The sequence below is a fragment of the Triticum urartu genome, chromosome 6A (genome assembly GCF_056163025.1).
Source record: "Triticum urartu cultivar PI428250 chromosome 6A, HENAU_Tu73, whole genome shotgun sequence".
NCBI classification, from domain to species: Eukaryota; Viridiplantae; Streptophyta; class Magnoliopsida; order Poales; family Poaceae; genus Triticum; species Triticum urartu.
Window position 1 is genome coordinate 465,469,472 of NC_141878.1, and position 18,095 is coordinate 465,487,566.

The window sequence follows — 18,095 nt, forward strand, 5'->3', positions numbered from 1 at the left end:
GGAGGCACTCATTGTTTCAAGCAAGCCATGGATTGATGCTTGTTGGTGGAGGGGGAGTATAAAATTTACCATTCTGTTTGGGAACCGCCTATAATGTGTGTAGCATGGAAGATATCGAGATCTCTCAGTTGTTATGTTGACAATGAAAGTATACCGCTCAAAATATTATTCATATCTACTTCAAAACCGAGCTCTGGCACCTCTACAAATCCCTGCTTCCCTCTGCGAAGGGCCTATCTATTTACTTTTATGTTGAGTCATCATCCTCTTATTAAAAAGCACCAGTGGGATAGCACTGCTGTCATTTGCATTCATTATTGTTAGTTTACATTGAGTATGACTTGACTGGATCTCTTTTACCATGAATTACAATGTCTAGTCAGTCCTTGATCTTTAAAGGTGCTCTGCATTTATGTTTTGCGGACTCAGAAGGGGCTAGCGAGATACTATCTTGTTATATCATATCATGATTGTTTTGAGAAAGTGTTGTCATCCGAGATTTATTATTATTGCTCGCTAGTTGATTATGCCATTGATATGTGTAAACATGAGACCTAAATGTTATTGTGAATATGGTTAGTTCATAATATTTGCTAAAAACTTGAATGTTGGCTTTACATATTTACAACAACAAGAGCAAACAGAGTTTGTAAAAGTTTTTCTTTATCACTTTCAGTTTATCAACTGAATTGCTTGAGGACAAGCAAAGGTTTAAGCTTGGGGGAGTTGATGCGTCTCCGTCGTATCTACTTTTCCAAACACTTTTGCCCTTGTTTTGGACTCTAACTTCCATGATTTGAATGGAACTAACCCGGACTGACGCTGTTTTCAGCAGAATTGCATTGGTGTTATTTTTGTGCAGAAATAAAAGTTCTCGGAATGACCTGAAAATCAACGGAGAATTATTTTGGAATATATAAAAAATACTGTAAGAAGAATCAACATCAGGGGGGCCTCCACCTGTCCACGAGGGTGGGGGCGCGCCCCCTGCCTCGTGGGCCCCCTGACGCTCCACTGACCTCAGCCTTGACTCCATATATTCACTTTTGGGGAGAAAAAAACCAGAGAGAAGGATTCATCATGTTTTACGATACGGAGCCGCCGCCAAGCCCTAAACTCTCTCGGGAGGGCTGATCTGGAGTCCGTTCGGGGCTCCGGAGAGGGGAATCCGTCGCCATCATCATCATCAACCTTCCTCCATCACCAATTTGATGATGCCCACCGCCGTGCGTGAGTAATTCCATCATAGGCTTGCTGGACGGTGATGGGTTGGATGAGATTTATCATGTAATCGAGTTAGTTTTGTTAGGGTTTGATCCCTAGTATCCACTATGTTCTGAGATTGATGTTGCTATGACTTTGCTATGCTTAATGCTTGTCACTAGGGCCCGAGTGCCATGATTTCAGATCTGAACCTATTATGTTTTCACCAATATATGTGAGTTCGTGATCCTATCTTGCAAGTTTATAGTCACCTACTATGTGTTATGATCCGGCAACCCCGAAGTGATAATAATCGGGACCACTCCCGGTGATGACCGTAGTTTGAGGAGTTCATGTATTCACTATGTGTTAATGCTTTGGTCCGGTACTCTATTAAAAGGAGGCCTTAATATCCCTTAGTTTCCATTAGGACCCCGCTGCCACGGGAGGGTAGGACAAAAGATGTCATGCAAGTTCTTTCCATAAGCATGTATGACTATATTCGGAATACATGCCTACATTACATTGATGAACTGGAGCTAGTTCTGTGTCACCCAATGTTATGACTGTTACATGATCGATCGCATCAGGCATAATTCTCCATCACTGATCCAATGCCTACGAGCTTTCCATATATTGTTCTTCGCTTATTTACTTTTCCTCTGCTACAGTTACAATCACTATAAAACCCAAAAATATTACTTTTGCTACAGTTACCTTTTGCCACCGTTACCACTACTATCATATTACTTTGCTACTAAACACTTTGCTGCAGATATTAAGTTATCCAGGTGTGGTTGAATTGACAACTCAGCTGCTAATACTTGAGAATATTATTTGGCTCCCCTTGTGTCGAATCAATAAATTTGGTTTGAATACTCTACCGTCGAAAACTGTTGCGATCCCCTATACTTGTGGGTTATCAGTAGCAATGGTGCATATTCAGGGAGAACACTTCTACCTTGAAATTTAGTGAGAGATCATCTTATAATGCTACCGCCGTACTAAGAAAAATAAGATGCATAAAAGATAAACATCACATGCAATCAAAATATGTGAAATGATATGGCCATCATCATCTTGTGCCTTTGATATCCATCTCCACATCACTGTCATGATCTCCATCGTCACCGGCTTGACACCTTGATCTCCATCATAGCGTCGTTGTCGTCTCGCCAACTATTGCTTCTACGACTATCGCTAATGCATAGTGATAAAGTAAAGCAATTACATGGCGATTGCATTTCATATAATAAAGTGACAACCATAAGGCTCCTACCAGTTGCCGATAACTTCTACAAAACATGATCATCTCATACAATAACTTATATCACATCATGTCTTGACCATATCACATCACAACATGCCCTGCAAAAACAAGTTAGACGTCCTCTACTTTGTTGTTGCAAATTTTACGTGGCTGCTACGGGCTTCTAGCAAGAACCGTTCTTACCTACGCATCAAAACCACAACGATTTTTCGTCAAGTGTGTTGTTTTAACCTTCAACAAGGACCGGCCGTAGTCAAACTCGATTCAACTAAAGTTGGAGAAACAGACACCCGCCAGCCACCTTTATGCAAAACAAGTTGCATGTCTGTCGGTGGAACCGGCGTGGTCATGTAAGGTTGGTCCGGGCCGCTTCATCCAACAATACCGCCAAATCAAAGTAAGACGTTGGTGGTAAGCAGTATGACTATTATCGCCCACAACTTTTTGTGTTCTACTCGTGCATATCATCAACGCATAGACCTGGCTCGGATGCCACTGTTGGGGAACGTAGCATGCAATTTCAAAAAAATTCCTATGATCACACAAGATCTATCTAGGAGATGCATAGAAACGAGAGGGGGAGGGTGTATCTACGTACCCTCGTAGACCGAAAGCGGAAGCGTTAGGTTAACGCGGTTGATGTAGTCGAACGTCTTTGCGATCCAACCGATCTAGTACCGAACGTATGGCACCTCTGAGTTCAGCACACATTCAGCTCAATGACGTCCCTCGAATTCTTGATCCAGCAGAGGGTCGAGGGAGAGTTTCGTCAGCACGATGGCGTGGTGATGGTGATGGTGATGTGATCCGCGCAGGGCTTCGCCTAAGCACTACGACGCTATGACCAGAGGAGTAAACTGTGGAGGGGGGCACCGCACACAGCTAAGATAACAATTGATCTACTATGGGGTGCCCCCTGCCCCCGTATATAAAGGAGGTGAGGAGGAGGCCGTCCACCAAGGGGCGCACCATGGGGGGAGTCCTACTAGGACTCCACTCCTAGTAGGATTCGCCACCCCCCACCCCCACCCCCTTTTTCCTTTCTCATTGGAGGGGAAAAGGAAGGAGAGGGAAAGGGGGCGCCACCCCCTCCCCTAGTCCAATTCGGACTCCCATGGAGGGCGCATGGCCACCCCTTGTGGGCTCCCCTCTCTCTCCACTAAGGCTCATGTAGGCCCAATATTTCCTCGGGGGGTTCCGGTAACCCCTCGGTAGTCCAAAATGTACCCGAACCTTTCTGAAACCATTCCGGTGTCCGAATATCATCGTCCAATATATAAATCTTTACCTCTCGACCATTTCGAGACTCCTCGTCATGTCCGTGATCTCATCTAGGACTCCGAACAAACTTCGTTCACCGAAACACATAACTCATAATACAAATCATCATCGAATGTTAAGCGTGCGAACCCTACGGGTTCGAGAACTCTGTAGACATGACCGAGACATATCTCTGGTAAATAACCAATAGCGGAACCTGGATGCTCATATTGGTTCCTACATATTCTACGAAGATCTTTATCGGTCAAACCGCAATAACAACATACGTTATTCCCTTTGTCATTGGTATGTTACTTGCCTGAGATTTGATCGTCGGTATCCCCATACCTAGTTAAATATCGTTACCGGCAAGTCTCTTTACTCATTCTGTAATGCATCATCCTGCAACTAACTCATTAGTCACATTGCTTGCAAGGCTTATAGTGATGTGCATTAGCGAGAGGGCCCAGAGATACCTCTCCGATACTTGGAGTGACAAATCCTAATCTTGATCTATGCCAACCCAACAAACACCTTCGGATACACCTGTAGAGCATCTTTATAATCACCCAGTTACGTTGTGACGTTTGATAGCACACAAGGTGTTCCTCCGGTATTTGGGAGTTGCATAATCTCATAGTCAGAGGAATATGTATAAGTCATGGAGAAAGGAATAGCAATAAAACTTAACGATCATTATGCTAAGCTAATGGATGGGTCTTGTCCATCACATCATTCTCCTAATGATGTGATCCCATTCATCAAATGACAACACATGTCTATTGTCAGGAAACTTAACCATCTTTGATTAACGAGCTAGTCAAGTAGAGGCATACTAGGGGCACTATGTTTTGTCTATGTATTCACACATGTATCAAGTTTCTGTTAATACAATTGTAGCATGAATAATAAAAATTTATCATGATATAAGGAAATATAAATAACAACTTTATTATTGCCTCTAGCGCATATTTCCTTCAGCATAGACACTCAAAGTAGCTGTGTTGATGATGAGCACGTCCCCCCTTGTCCACCATCGCAGGTGCTTGGTGTCTGCTAGAACTACGTCGGTATTTCCCTAAAGAGGAAGGGATGATGCAGCACAGCGATGGTAGGTATTTCTCTCAGTGATGAGACCATGGTTGTCGAACCAGTAGGAGAACCAAGCAACGCTACATAACAACACCTGCACAAAAATAACAAATACTCGCAACCCGACGTATTAATGGGGTTGGCAATCCCTCTCAGGCAACGGCGCCAGAAATTGGCAAACGAACATGATAAAAATATGATAGATAGGATAAATAGATCTTGAATAAAATAAAGTGCAGCAAGGTATTTTTGTACTTTTGGTTTAATATATCCGAAAATAAAAGCAAAGGAAAATCGATCACAAAGGCAAATATGATAAAGAAGAGACTCGAGGGCCGTAGTTTTTACTAGTGGCTTCTCTCGAGAAAAATAGCAAACGGTGGGTAAATGAATTACTATTGGGCAATTGATAAAACTTCAAATAATCATGACGATATTCAGGCAATGATCATTATATAGGCATCACGTCCAAGATTAGTAGACCGACTCCTGCCTGCATCTACTACTATTACTCCACACATCGACCGCTATCCGGCATGCATCTAGTGTATTAAGTTCATGGAGAAACGGAGTAATGCAATAAGAACGATGACATGATGTAGACAAGATCTATTTATGAAGAAATATACCCCATCTTGTTATCCTTAATGGCAACGATACATACGTGTCGGTTCCCCTTCTGTCACTGGGATCAAGCACCGTAAGATCGAACCCATCACAAAGCACCTCTTCCCATTGCAAGATAAATAGATCAAGTTGGCCAAACAAAACCCAAATGTAGGAGAAGAAATATGAGGCTATATGCAATCATGCATATAAGAGATCAAAGAAGACTCAAATAACTTCCATGGATAAAAAGAGATTAGATCTGATCATAAACTCAAAGTTCATCAGATCCCAACAAACACACCGCAAAAAGAGTTACATCATATGGATATCCAAGAGACCATTGTATTGAGAGTCAAACGAGAAAGAGAGGAAGCCATCTAGCTACTAACTACAGACCCGAAGGTCTACAAAGAACTACTCACGCATCATCAGAGAGGCACCGATGGACATGATGAACCCCTTCGTGATGGTGTCTAGATTAGATCTGGTGTTTTTGGAACTTGCGGCAGATGGAATTGATTTTCGTTGACTACCCTAGGGTTTCTGGAATATTGGGGTATTTATAGAGTAAAGAGGTAGTTCGGGAGGCAACCGAGGTGGGCACAACCCACAAGGGCGCGCCTGGGCCTCCAGGCGCGCCCTGGTGGGTTGTGCTCCCCTCGGAGCACCCCCCCCCCCCCCGAGGTGCTACTCCGGCCCACTGGATGTCTTCTGGTCCAAAAAAATCCACAAAATGTTTCGCTGCGTTTGGACTCCGTTTGATATTGATTTCCTGCGATGTAAAAAGCATGCAGAAAATAGCAACTGACACTTGGCACTATGTCAATAGGTTAGTAACAAAAAATGATATAAAATGACTATAAAATTATTGTAAAACATCCAAGAATGATAATATAACAGCATGGAACAATCAAAAATTATAGATATGTTGGAGACGTATTAGTGCTCCCTCTAACATGGCACTGTTATATGTGGTTGCATGTTATGTATGATGTCTAGCTTGTATTGCTTCTAATTTTGATGAATTCCATCTTCTTACTTTACACATTATACTTGTGAATAAGACACGTGTTCCTTTTTCTAGAACATACAATATCTGTCTATCACACCATGTTCTTACATCAAAGTACTACTGTTGTGTAACCTGCAACAATCACTTTTCACAAGACACGTTTAACTTGGGAGTCTGATATAGTTTACATCTCGCATTATTTTGTAGCTTGTACTACTAATTTGTTGAAATGGAACTAATGACGAGACAGTTTTAACTTGGTAGAGTGATATTCGTTGCGTCTTACATATGGTGTCTAGCTTTCATTGCTTTTAATTTGTTGAAATGCCTTCTGCTTAGTTTACACAAAGACGAAACCCAGTTCAACACCTTCCTCGACCATTTATCTGTAAGTATGGTTATGTATGGAAACTAGTAATATCGTCTTGCTCTATCCCATACTTTCTAGGTTGCTGATAATGAGACTCCCATAATTTTCAATAGATGAGATTCAAGTTGGATAGCCAAGATGATGCAACCAGACAAGCTTGCACCCATGTTTTCAAGTCTGCTTTGCGACAGTATCGGTATAACATGAGGAAAACTCACTTTGAAGGCAAGGCTAACAGTGAACTTGCCCAAACATCTCTAGTGGAAAATATATCGGATGAAGACTAGAGAGGCCTCGTTAAACACTGGTCTGATCCAAAGTATCAAGTACGTTATATGTATGTGATCAGATCACATGTTGAACTCCTATTTACGCATGTGCCTCACAAATCTATCTTCTTGTAGGTGAACTGTTCAAAGAACAAGGCCAACCATACGAAAGTGAAATTCCAACATACGACAGGATCTCATAGCTATATTGCACACTACGAGGCTCTTGTAATTAGCTGTTGTTTCACTGTTTTCGTTGTGCCATATTATCAGATCTATATTGACTTGTTCCAAATGCAGAGGAAAGCCCGCAAGGACCAAAAAGTACCTGAATGAAATGATGTGGAAATATTCAAGGACTGACACACCAGCAAGACGAAGGGCATGACTACACCAGTCAAAGCCGCTGTTGTAAGTCCTTAATGCTCATGCCTTTTAGCTACTACTTACTCTAACTCGTGCATTCAACTGCATGGTTTGCAGCCATTGTCTATTACTCTTTTCAATTTTATACACAATTGTCTTAGCGTATCATTGCACCTTACAAGGTTTAAAAGAGAGGAGTGATGTTCCTTTGATCTTGATCTGTAATCTAGTTCCGTGCTGGACTTGCCCACACAAAATTACAATTGCATGTTTGTCTATTCTCGGTTGTTTTGTGATATGAATGATTCATACTATGCTTACCGTATTATAAACTTTGTCTCTTTATCTTTAGTTGTCAATACAATGTGAAGAAATGGACAGTACATTAGCCATGGTACATGGTCATATGTTTGGAACCTGGTTTTATTATGTACTTTGTAGTAAAATACAACTAATATTTTACACGGGTTCACCAGAATAAGTTCTGTATATAGACCAAAGCTATTTTGTTTGGTTTTGCTGCCTTCTTAATATCTTCTGTTCTGATACTACTAATGTAAAAACTCAACTTTTCAGCAAGCTATGGAAAAAATGGTGGAACCACCACCTTCTGAAGGTGACGAGGCAACTATAACCGCAATGTCACCTCTTGCTGCAGTGGGTCAGTACCTATCCACTAACAGTGCCAAAAGCACGTTCCTGCGTAATACTGGGTTGGTTCTTAAGGCAATCTTGTACAAACTGCCTCATGATCAAGATATGCAAGCTCAAAACAATGTTATATCTGCGCTCCAGACACAAGTCCATTCCCTAACAGAGACCCTTTGTGAAACAAGGACAACCATTGTTCGATGTTGTCAAGATATGCATGGTTTTGAAACCAGACTATCAGACATTTGCTATGTTGTTCAAGAGCCTAGGAGAAATGAAGGTGAAGGTTATGGTGCTCCATCACAGCATGAAAACATAATAGTCGGGTCAAATGAACTGAGCTTCTAAACTTCTGGTGGTGCATTTATCTGCCAGACTATTAACTTTTTTGCCAACCTTCCTTTTGTTTTATGGTTGTAATTTGTTTTGTTGCGATACAAAATTTGTTCTTAACGTGCAGCCACCGGCTAAAGAAAACAGCAAGCCATTTTTGTATAGTGTAGGGTGTTCCCTATATTTGCACTGGTGGCGAACTTTGATGCCCAGTGGATGTAATCTGTGCAATCGCCTTAATAGCCTAGCATTAGTTTCGGGCTTATTTATTTCTTAGTCCTATTTTTCCCTGCTTTACTAGTGGCTGCAACAACCATGTGCCATATACGGACTGTGGTAACCTTGACCCTGCTACAGGCCGTAGGATCCATGGGCCTCCTATGGGCCGTCGGATAAATGGGCCTCCGACGGGCCATAGAATCAGTGGGCCTCAGGCCTTCGGAAAAATGGGTCCACATGGGCCGTAAACGGGCATAATTGGTATCGGGCCAGCATGGTAACGGGCCGTTAATAGGCCGGAAGACAGCAAAGGCTTAATTCTATCACAGGCATAACGGGTCGTTAATGGGCCAGAATATAGGACGAGCTGGAAACAACGCAACAGGTTAACAGGCCACAAACGGGCTGATTCTAACCACGGGCCATGGCCCATTAGGGGAACATGCCAGTGATGGGCCGGAAAGGAGCCCAAGAACGTATGGGTCGTATGTAGGCCGAAAGCTAACACGGGCTGGAAACGGCCCATGTGAATCATGGGTCGTTAATGGGTACAAAGAAATGTACTGTTCATTATCAGCCAGAGTCACCGTGGGCCACTAAAGGGCCTAAAGATACGAAAGGCCTCATATGGACCGAAAGACGTCATGGGCCATACATGGGCCGAAAGACGTCGTGGGCCATACATGGGCCGAAAGTGAAACAGGTTGGTGTTATATTCGACAGCTCACATGATGCTGTTGGGCCGATTTCGGGAAGGCCCTAACGGGTCGTGAGTTACCGGGCCGTAAAATGGGCTATATGCGAACAGACCGTTAACAGGCTTTTCGTGGGCTGGCCCACTAAATTTTAACCAAGTCAAATGGGGCGGCCTTTGTAAGCTAAATGGGCCAGTGTTGGGCCATCCCACGTGTCGACATATCATAGGCGCATATCTGACCCAATGACGAGTTGATACATGTTTCCTTCGGCCAATGAGAATTTTACACGTGGAAAATCCCCATTGGTCCGGGCTGTTAACGGGTTATCGGATCCAAAACCGGACCCGATAGCTTAACGGTGACCCGTTAGGGTGGATGCCACGTGTCGGTTACCCTTGACGAAAGCACTTCCATGACGCATCATTTATCATCATGAGTTTGCGTTGGTTTTTTCCTTGAAGAGGAAAGGATGATGCAGCAAATTAGCGATAAGTATTTTCCTCAGTATAGTATCAAACCAGTAGGAGGAACACACAAGTCTCCAATGATAGCACCTACACAAACAAACAAATACTTGCACCCAACGCGATACAGGGGTTGTCAATCCCTTCATGGTTACTTTCAAGGATGAGATCTGATAGTGATAGATATAAAAGATAAGTAAAAGTGCAAAATAAGATAAAGGTAAATAAATTGCAGTAAGGTATCTTGGGGTTTTTGGTTTTATAGATCTGAAAATAATATGATAGAAATAGACCCGGGTGCCATAGTTTTCACTAGAGGCTTCTCTCTTGAAAGAAAGCATACGGTGGGTAAATAAATTACTGTTGACATGACGATATCTAAGGCAATGATCATGAATATAGGCATCATGTCTGTGACAAGTAGACTGACTCCTGCCTGCATCTACTACTATTACTCCATACATCGACCGCTATCCAGCATGCATCTAGTGTATTAAGTTAACAAGAACAGTGTAACGCCTTAAGCAAGATGACATGATGTAGATGGATAGATCCAATCAATATGAACAAACCCCATCTTTTTATCCTTAATGGCAACAATACGAATACATGTCATGTCCCTTCTGTCACTGGGAATAAGCACCGCAAGATTGAACCCATTATAGAGCACCTCTCCCATTACAAGAAAAATCAATCTAGTTGGCCAAACCAAATCAATAGCTCGGAGATAAATACAAAGCTATCTTAATCATGCATAAAAGTGTTCAGAGAAGACACGAATAATATTTATAGATAATCTGATCATAAACCCACAATTCATCGAATATCAACAAACACACCGAAAAAGATGATTACATCAAATAGATCTCCAAGAACATCAAGGAGAACATTGTATTGAAGATCAAAGAGAGAGAGAGAGAGAGAGAGAGAGAGAAGAAGCCATCTAGCTACTAGCTATGGACCGGTAGGTCTGTGGTAAACTACTCACACATCATCGGAACGGCAGCAAGGTTGATGTAGAAGCCCTTCGTGGTCGAATCCCCCTCCGGCAGAGTACCGGAAAAGGCCTCCAGATGAGACTCTCGAGAACAGAAACTTGCAGCAACGGAAAAGTATTTTTGGTGTGCCCTCTGGTATATGGGGAATATTTGGGTATTTATAGAGAGAAGATTAGGGTTAGAGGAGCATCAGGGGGCCCATAAGCCTGGGGGCGCCTCCCCTAGGGTGCGGCCTCCAAGCTTGTCGCCAACTGGTGGCCCCTCTGACCTCCTCCTGAAGGTTCCTAGGTGTCTTCTAGTCTAAGAAAATCCTCAAGAAGTTTCGTTCTGTTTGGTATTTATTTTCTAAAAAGGCGAAAACAAGGAAAAAAATAGTAACTGGCACTTGGCACTAGGTTAATAGGTTAGTCCCAAAAATGATATAAAATAGCATAATAATGCATATAAAACATCCAAGGTTGATAATATAATACTCCCTCCATCCGGAAATACTTGTCGCAGAAATGCATAAAAATGGATGTATCTAGAATTAAAATATGTCTAGATACATCCATTCCTCCGACAAGTATTTCTGGACGGAAGGAGTAGCATGGAACAATCAAAAATTATAGATACGTTGGAGACTAGTTCAGGGGCTACCGAGAATGTCCTGGACTAGGGGGTGCTAGCCACGACGGCCTGCCAGTCATGGGCCGGCCGAGGACCCCCATACAACCGAAGAACGGGCCATGCTTACCATGACACCTGGTGTACTCAGCATGGAATCCTCTGAAGATTTGGCGCACACTTCAAGACATATTCAAATCATCGGCAAGCTTATCCCTAGATGTAACCAACATAAATGTAACCCTAGGTACCCCCGGTTCCTATATAAACTGAGGGGTTTTAGGTCGTAGGGTTAAGTTAAGTTAGATCCATTCACATACGATCTCAAGGTAGATCATCCTGTAATTTATACTCCATCACAATCAATACAATAAAAGTAGAACATAGGGTTTTACCTTTTTGAGGGGGCCCGAACATGGGTAAACATCGTGTCTCTTGTTTGTCTTGTTACCATCTAACTAAGATCACCAGCTAGGGACTCCCTACCTAAGATCCGCCGGATTTAACCTCGACACAGCGGTCGGACAATTGCCGAGATGCAAGTGCCGAGAGGACGAAGACATACCGCGAGGTGGCGCGGAGCGCTTGGGTGGTTGTGTTGTTCGGTTCCTGACGAAACACGACGGCATCGGCACCTGGGTGGGTCGAATCTAGCAGTGGTGGGCATTGATGCATCAATTCCAGCGGCGACGATGAGGGGTGACAGAATCGAAGTGGGGTGAAGGAGTGGTGTCTGCTACAAGGTGTGTGGTGGCCGACGGAGGCAAGGACGGTCGCGCCGGAGTGGATGTGGCCGATGCAGGGAGAACGGCGAGCACGGGGGAAGTGGAAAAACAAAAGTTATCCTAAGAATGATTCACGGCTGAGTAAATATAAGTGGTGGCACTGTTTTAAGGGATTTGTTAGAGATGCTCTTAGCAGTGTATGCACATGTGGCAGCTCAACAAACCAACGTGATAAGAAAATCGACTAGCCGCTTGTCTTTTTCAAGCGGTTTTTTCAAAACCTGGGAGGTAACCAACTCTGCTGTAAAAAAAAGACTCTTCGATTGAAATCTCACAAATAAAAGAAAAGTGACCGAAACTAAAATAAAATCACAACTTGCAAATAAATGGCCCATTCGGAGAAAGAAAAGTCCTAAAGATGTATCCAATTGTCACAAGGTCCACCGAAGTTATAGTCGAAAGCAATTTCGCTCAAGTTACTCAACAAAGAAACTAAAATGAAAAAGACAATCTGTTAGTTGATGAGCATGCAGCAATAATGAATCTCAAAGGAAGCCACCAGAGCACGATAACGGGGTGGGCTGCTGGTTGCAGGTAGTACCGTAATAGCTACAGGACTTGGTTCTTTTAAAAAAATCTAAAGGACTTAGTTGATCTATTATGAAGTTGACATATCAAATTCAAGCGATTGCATTTTCTGGAAGCTTGTCAAACCCAACTCTGATTGCAATTATACGATCAGATTCAAATATTCAATCCTTGATATGTAAGGTCTGATTTGAGAAATGCTAGTTTACATTATCATACACGTTTTGAAATAGTAGTGCCACATGACAAATATAGAAAGATACCTTTCTTTTGGTTCACTTTTCTGATTGGTCGTCCTTCATGAAGAAGTGCCCTGCAGCTAGGCTGGAGATCATTATGCCCTTATGAGAAGTCCATGAGGAAGAACCTTGTATCGTTATCTGCAATCGATATAGTCACATGATTATTTGCATACCCCATCCGTTCTCAAAGGATAATAACATTTTAGAATACGTGCATTCAAAATTTACAAACTTGAAATACTACAGTGGTATTTGGATCTTGAAATATTGCAATAATAGAATATTGTTTTAGGGTACAGTAATACTTCATCGGTACCAAAATAAATGACTCACTTCACGGAGGAAATAGATGATTGTGTGCATCAATCGATGTAGAGGCCGACATTTCCCTAATTTTCAAAAAGCGAAGAAAGTTGTTTAAATTCATCACATGGAAATGGAAATTATATTAGAAACATGTCATCAAATAGCTTCCACTCGATCATACTCCGTTGTAATTGACTTCATTAATATATGGTAAACACAAATGTGAGCGAATATATATGTATATTGGAAAAAGTGCCAATGCCAAAATGACAAATGAGGGCTTCATGGCATCTCCAAAGCAGACCATCAAACTGCCCGCAAACTTTTAGATTGTGCGACCCTAACGTGTTAACGTCGTCGTCATCTCCAACGGCGGAAGTGGCTTCTATGCGAGTGGACAAGGCTGCGGTAGCCCTCCGGCACCCTTCCGCCGTTGGAGATGACGACGATGACGACGGAGACATGAACGGCGACGGCGGTGTGGCAGGGTAGGGTGGCCACGCGTACGATGTGGTCGTCCTGTATAGAGTTTAGTTTTTGTATGTAAATTGTAGCCGAACTTGAATGAATTCGGCCATGTTTGCATGAACTTCATCCGTTTAGTTCAAAATATGGTTGAAATGTATGCGAGCAACGTTGGATGGCTGCCTCCGGCATCAGTGTCCGCGGACTGGTCCCTGTCCGCGAACAGATGCCGAAGCAAATTTAAGGGTAGCAGTTGGAGATGGCCCGTCTGAGGGATATATCTATCATGGAAAAGGCAGTTAAGTTTAAGCTAATCATTTCATCCTAGGAAGCCAACAGAGTCTAACGGCAGGTAGGTAACTCTAGTCTTGTATAGTTGCCACAACAAGAAAAACTGAATGAGAAAACGGCGCTCCTGAAAATTATGTAACGACGGGAGGTGTCACATTGATTAATTATTGGTGGTGTTCATCAACCATCATTAGTTTAGTCATTTAAATACCATGTGATTGTAAGCAGAAACTTCTTTATGTTCGCAGATACGATTGGCTAAAAAAAGCTTCTTATATACTATTTGTGTCAGAGTATCACTCCTAAACTCCATGTTGGTACTATAGCTTCATAAAAATTTCTTGATAAGCTTGATTAGAGATTGATCAATAATCTATACCTTGGCCAACCGAGGCCACAGAACCATTTAAGTCAATACTAATGTATGAACTAACTAACGATACATGCGATGAAGCTAAAATAATAATAGTTTGTTTTAGTTGTTGCAACGTCTGCTAACTGTATTACCGTCTTGATGCATAGAGAAGCTCACTGACAGGCATGCAGAATAATGGAGAAAATAATGCAATTAAGTCAGCAGGTGTTAACTGCTGAACATGCGACCAGCCAAGCAGTGCAAGCCAGTCACATTGTATCTGATCTAGTTATAGATAATATATCACAGGATACTGAGAAGGGAATAAGTTAACAGCTATAGTGGAATATGCTCAAATTATAGTTTTAACATGGACGTCTAGAGTTTTCCTGTGTTTGATGGAGATGCTTAGAACCACTAGCTTCAGCCTTCAGTACAGATAGAACATGTCATGCATGAGCGTGAGTTCTATTCTAGACAGAAACGAGAAGTCCTTTTTGAAAAAAGAAACGAAGGATCAACCATAGAGAACTTCAGTGAGATAGAATACTTTAGACGCTTAACCAGAAATGAGCAAGAGTGAACATCCGCCTGCACAAAGTAATGCGAAGGCAAGGTGCAAGAGTACATGACAACCGTGAACTGGAGTAATTTGGTGATTTTGCACTCTCTACGAGCTTATTTTGACATATGACATTACTTTTGTTTAAGAAACGACATCAATTATAGTTGGCGTTGAGAAATAAATTGTAGAGGTTTGTAAGGTCAATACTATTTTTTTGGATAACAATCTCTCAACCTCAAGTCACAGCAAACGATCCGTACTTCTGACAGCTAGAGTCAACGGCATATAAATTGCAAAACTCCAAGCTGGATTTACAGGTTCTCAGATGATAATGTAAATAAATTGCATGATTACTTATTCCAAATCGAAGCTGGAAACCCTGCTTAGATTGGATCGAAGAAATCATTTCTGTTTGATCACGAAGGAGGGCTTTTGCTTTACTGACAGGAGAGTTACACAGTAGTGACTACAACTGCTAATTGCCAACGAACTAGATAATAATAGATCTAACACGCGAAATATGAAGACCATACTGTCTCTATCGCTCTACTACCTCCGTATTTGAACTGCAAAACGTCTTATATTTAGTTACAGAGGGCGTACATGATCGACATCCCTTACTCATCTTTTTTTCGAGCTTCGTACACAATAATCAAGAAAAAAAATCCCACATCGAAAAAGGTAGATCATGGTACGTAACAACGAGGATTTGGTGAAGCAACTAAAGATATCAAGTCAGGCTTTCTACTTCGATGGCTCACACGCAGTAGCATTTCAACAAGCACCTGCCGTGTATAGCTCATGTTCCTACTAAAACAAGAACAATCAGGAGGGAACAAACATTCACGCCAAAATGAGTTAACAGATGCGGAACCTGATCTCGCAGTAGGCCGAAAGCAAAATCTCCTTTCGAAGAAAGCAACCAACGATGCGAAGCCTGGCCTGGTCGGCTTTATGGAAATCAGCGTCGGCGTCGATGGAATTAAACGGAAGGAAAGGAACTGCGGGGCACACCAAATTCCTACGTTCATTAGCGTTTTTTTAGCATGCATTCGTTGGCGCTGTGATAGCTATCATTTTCTGATTTGTATTCTTTTTACAGATAAATTATGATTTGCATTTGCTTAGGTTTTTGTTTTTTTAGGTAAATTTGCATTTCCTTTTTTTCTGAGTGAGAGAGAGACCATATGCATCTGAGTGAATAGCAAAAAACTACCATATTACGGGCTATCGTTCCTGAAAACTACCGCTTTTTTTAGTTTTTCAAAAAATTACCACAAAAGTGGCTGGCTGTTCCAAAAAACCTAAGTGGCCGAACGGTTGAGTTTTAACTAGGGTTATGACATGTGGGGCCCGCCCGTCAGGGTTTTGTCGGCCACAGTGCTCACGGCGCGCGGGTGACGGCCATTAGGGCGCACGGGCCGTCCCGACCAGGTCAAAATGGATCCGGCCCTCACTCTGTCTCCCTCTCGCTCACTCACTCTCTCCCCCCTCACTCTCACTCTCCCCCCCTCGCTCTGTTTCCCCTGGCCGAGCTCTCCATCGTCGCCGACCACCTCAGTTCCTCGTCGCCGGCCAGGATGCCTTCTTGGAATGATGGGGATGAGAGCTCCGACGACAGCATGGGGGGCAACCTGATGGACATGGAGTACTTTGTAAGCCTCATCCTCCTCCTCTCTGTCATTATCTAGGGTTAGGGTTGAATCGATTTGGGAATGAGGGTTGATGAGATGTATATTTGTATGGATGGATTCGTTTGGTTTGGTTATCTATTAGTTTTGATCTAGGGTATGGATGGCACTATGATGTCTGATCTGACCTTGAGCAAGGCAAAGCTTGACTCAAGTTGAACTAGTTGATGCATTGGTTCTGATCTACCTTTTACTGCATGTAGGACACACCTGACACCATCCCTGAGCCACTCTGGTGTGGTGCTCCCATGGAGGAAGTTGCCAAGTGTACTCTGCATGATATGAAGCCTAGGAAGTGTGTTGCTTTTGAAGGTGCTAAGACTGGGAGGAGGTTCTATGGATGCCCTGTTCAGGTGAGTAATTGAGTATGCTAGGTGGATTCAGTTATGCCTAGTGGATTCAGTTATGCCCAGTGGTTACTGAATTTGTACATTAACTCTATTTGAACTGAATTTAGTACTGAACTTATGGTTACATGTCCTCCTTGTGTACCAACCCTCTTTTTGAATTGAAGTTAGAACTGAATTTATGCATTTTCTGAAGTATGTGTTCTCTGATCAAACTACAGGGAGGTGTGAATTGTGGTGTAGTTCAGTGGGTTGATCCTGCCTGGCCTGATGTACTTAAGAACTGCCTCATCAAGTTGTGGGAAATGTTCCATGAGCAAAACCTTGGAAGGATTCAAGACAAGCATGCATATGAGGATGAGGTTGCCAAGTTGAAGAAGGACTATGATCTGCTCTGCACTGAGTATCATAAAATGGTTGATGATGTTAGCAAGATGTTTGACTGGCATGATGGTGTTGGCAAGATTGACTACCAAAAAGCAATGGATGCTGGGAAATTTGAGAAGCAGAAGGAAGAGCTAGAGCTGGAGATGAAGATGGAGAAGCTAAGGCTAGCAAAAGAACAGAGGTGTATCCTTCAGGCCCAGGCAGACATAATTCACAACACCAGGAAGGCAATGAAAGAGATAAAGGTGGACAGGGATCTTCTTGCACAAGAGAAGACAGAGCTTGAGAAAGTAGTTGCTGATCTGCTGAATGCTGGCCATGGGAGCAAGGAAAAGCTTGAGAAAATCAAGGCCATACTGGAGGCTTGAAGATTTGGACAATGGTGGTTAAGTAAGTAAGGTGGCCTACACATATAACAGGCCTTGCAAGATGATGGTAGGAGTATATTTTGTGCAGTCATATATGAACTGTTTAAGTTATGGTAACTAGAGTGGTGGAGAACCTTTGCTAAGTCTGGCTTATGTTATTGTACTGTTAAGAACCTATCTATCTTAAGTAATGCAGTGAAGAACTGTTTTATTTCTTTAGGTTGTTTTCCTGAAAGTAGCAACGCTGAACTAGTATATTTTTGGGCCTAAAACCATTATGTACACATTGTGGGCCTAGACTGGGCTGTTTTATTACTCCACCTACCTACCACCAACCATTAGTAG

At 42.5% G+C, this 18,095-nt stretch overlaps 1 protein-coding gene across 1 annotated transcript; it reads left to right on the forward strand.

Moving 5' to 3' along the window:
* The first annotated feature begins 16,896 nt into the window (after positions 1 to 16,896).
* On the forward strand, positions 16,897 to 17,750 carry LOC147965719 (uncharacterized). The gene is made up of 2 exons (XM_087530573.1): positions 16,897 to 17,001; positions 17,217 to 17,750. The coding sequence occupies exons 1-2, from the start codon at positions 16,897 to 16,899 to the stop codon at positions 17,748 to 17,750; spliced, it is 639 nt and encodes a 212-aa protein (XP_087386699.1).
* Positions 17,751 to 18,095: the final 345 nt, after the last annotated feature.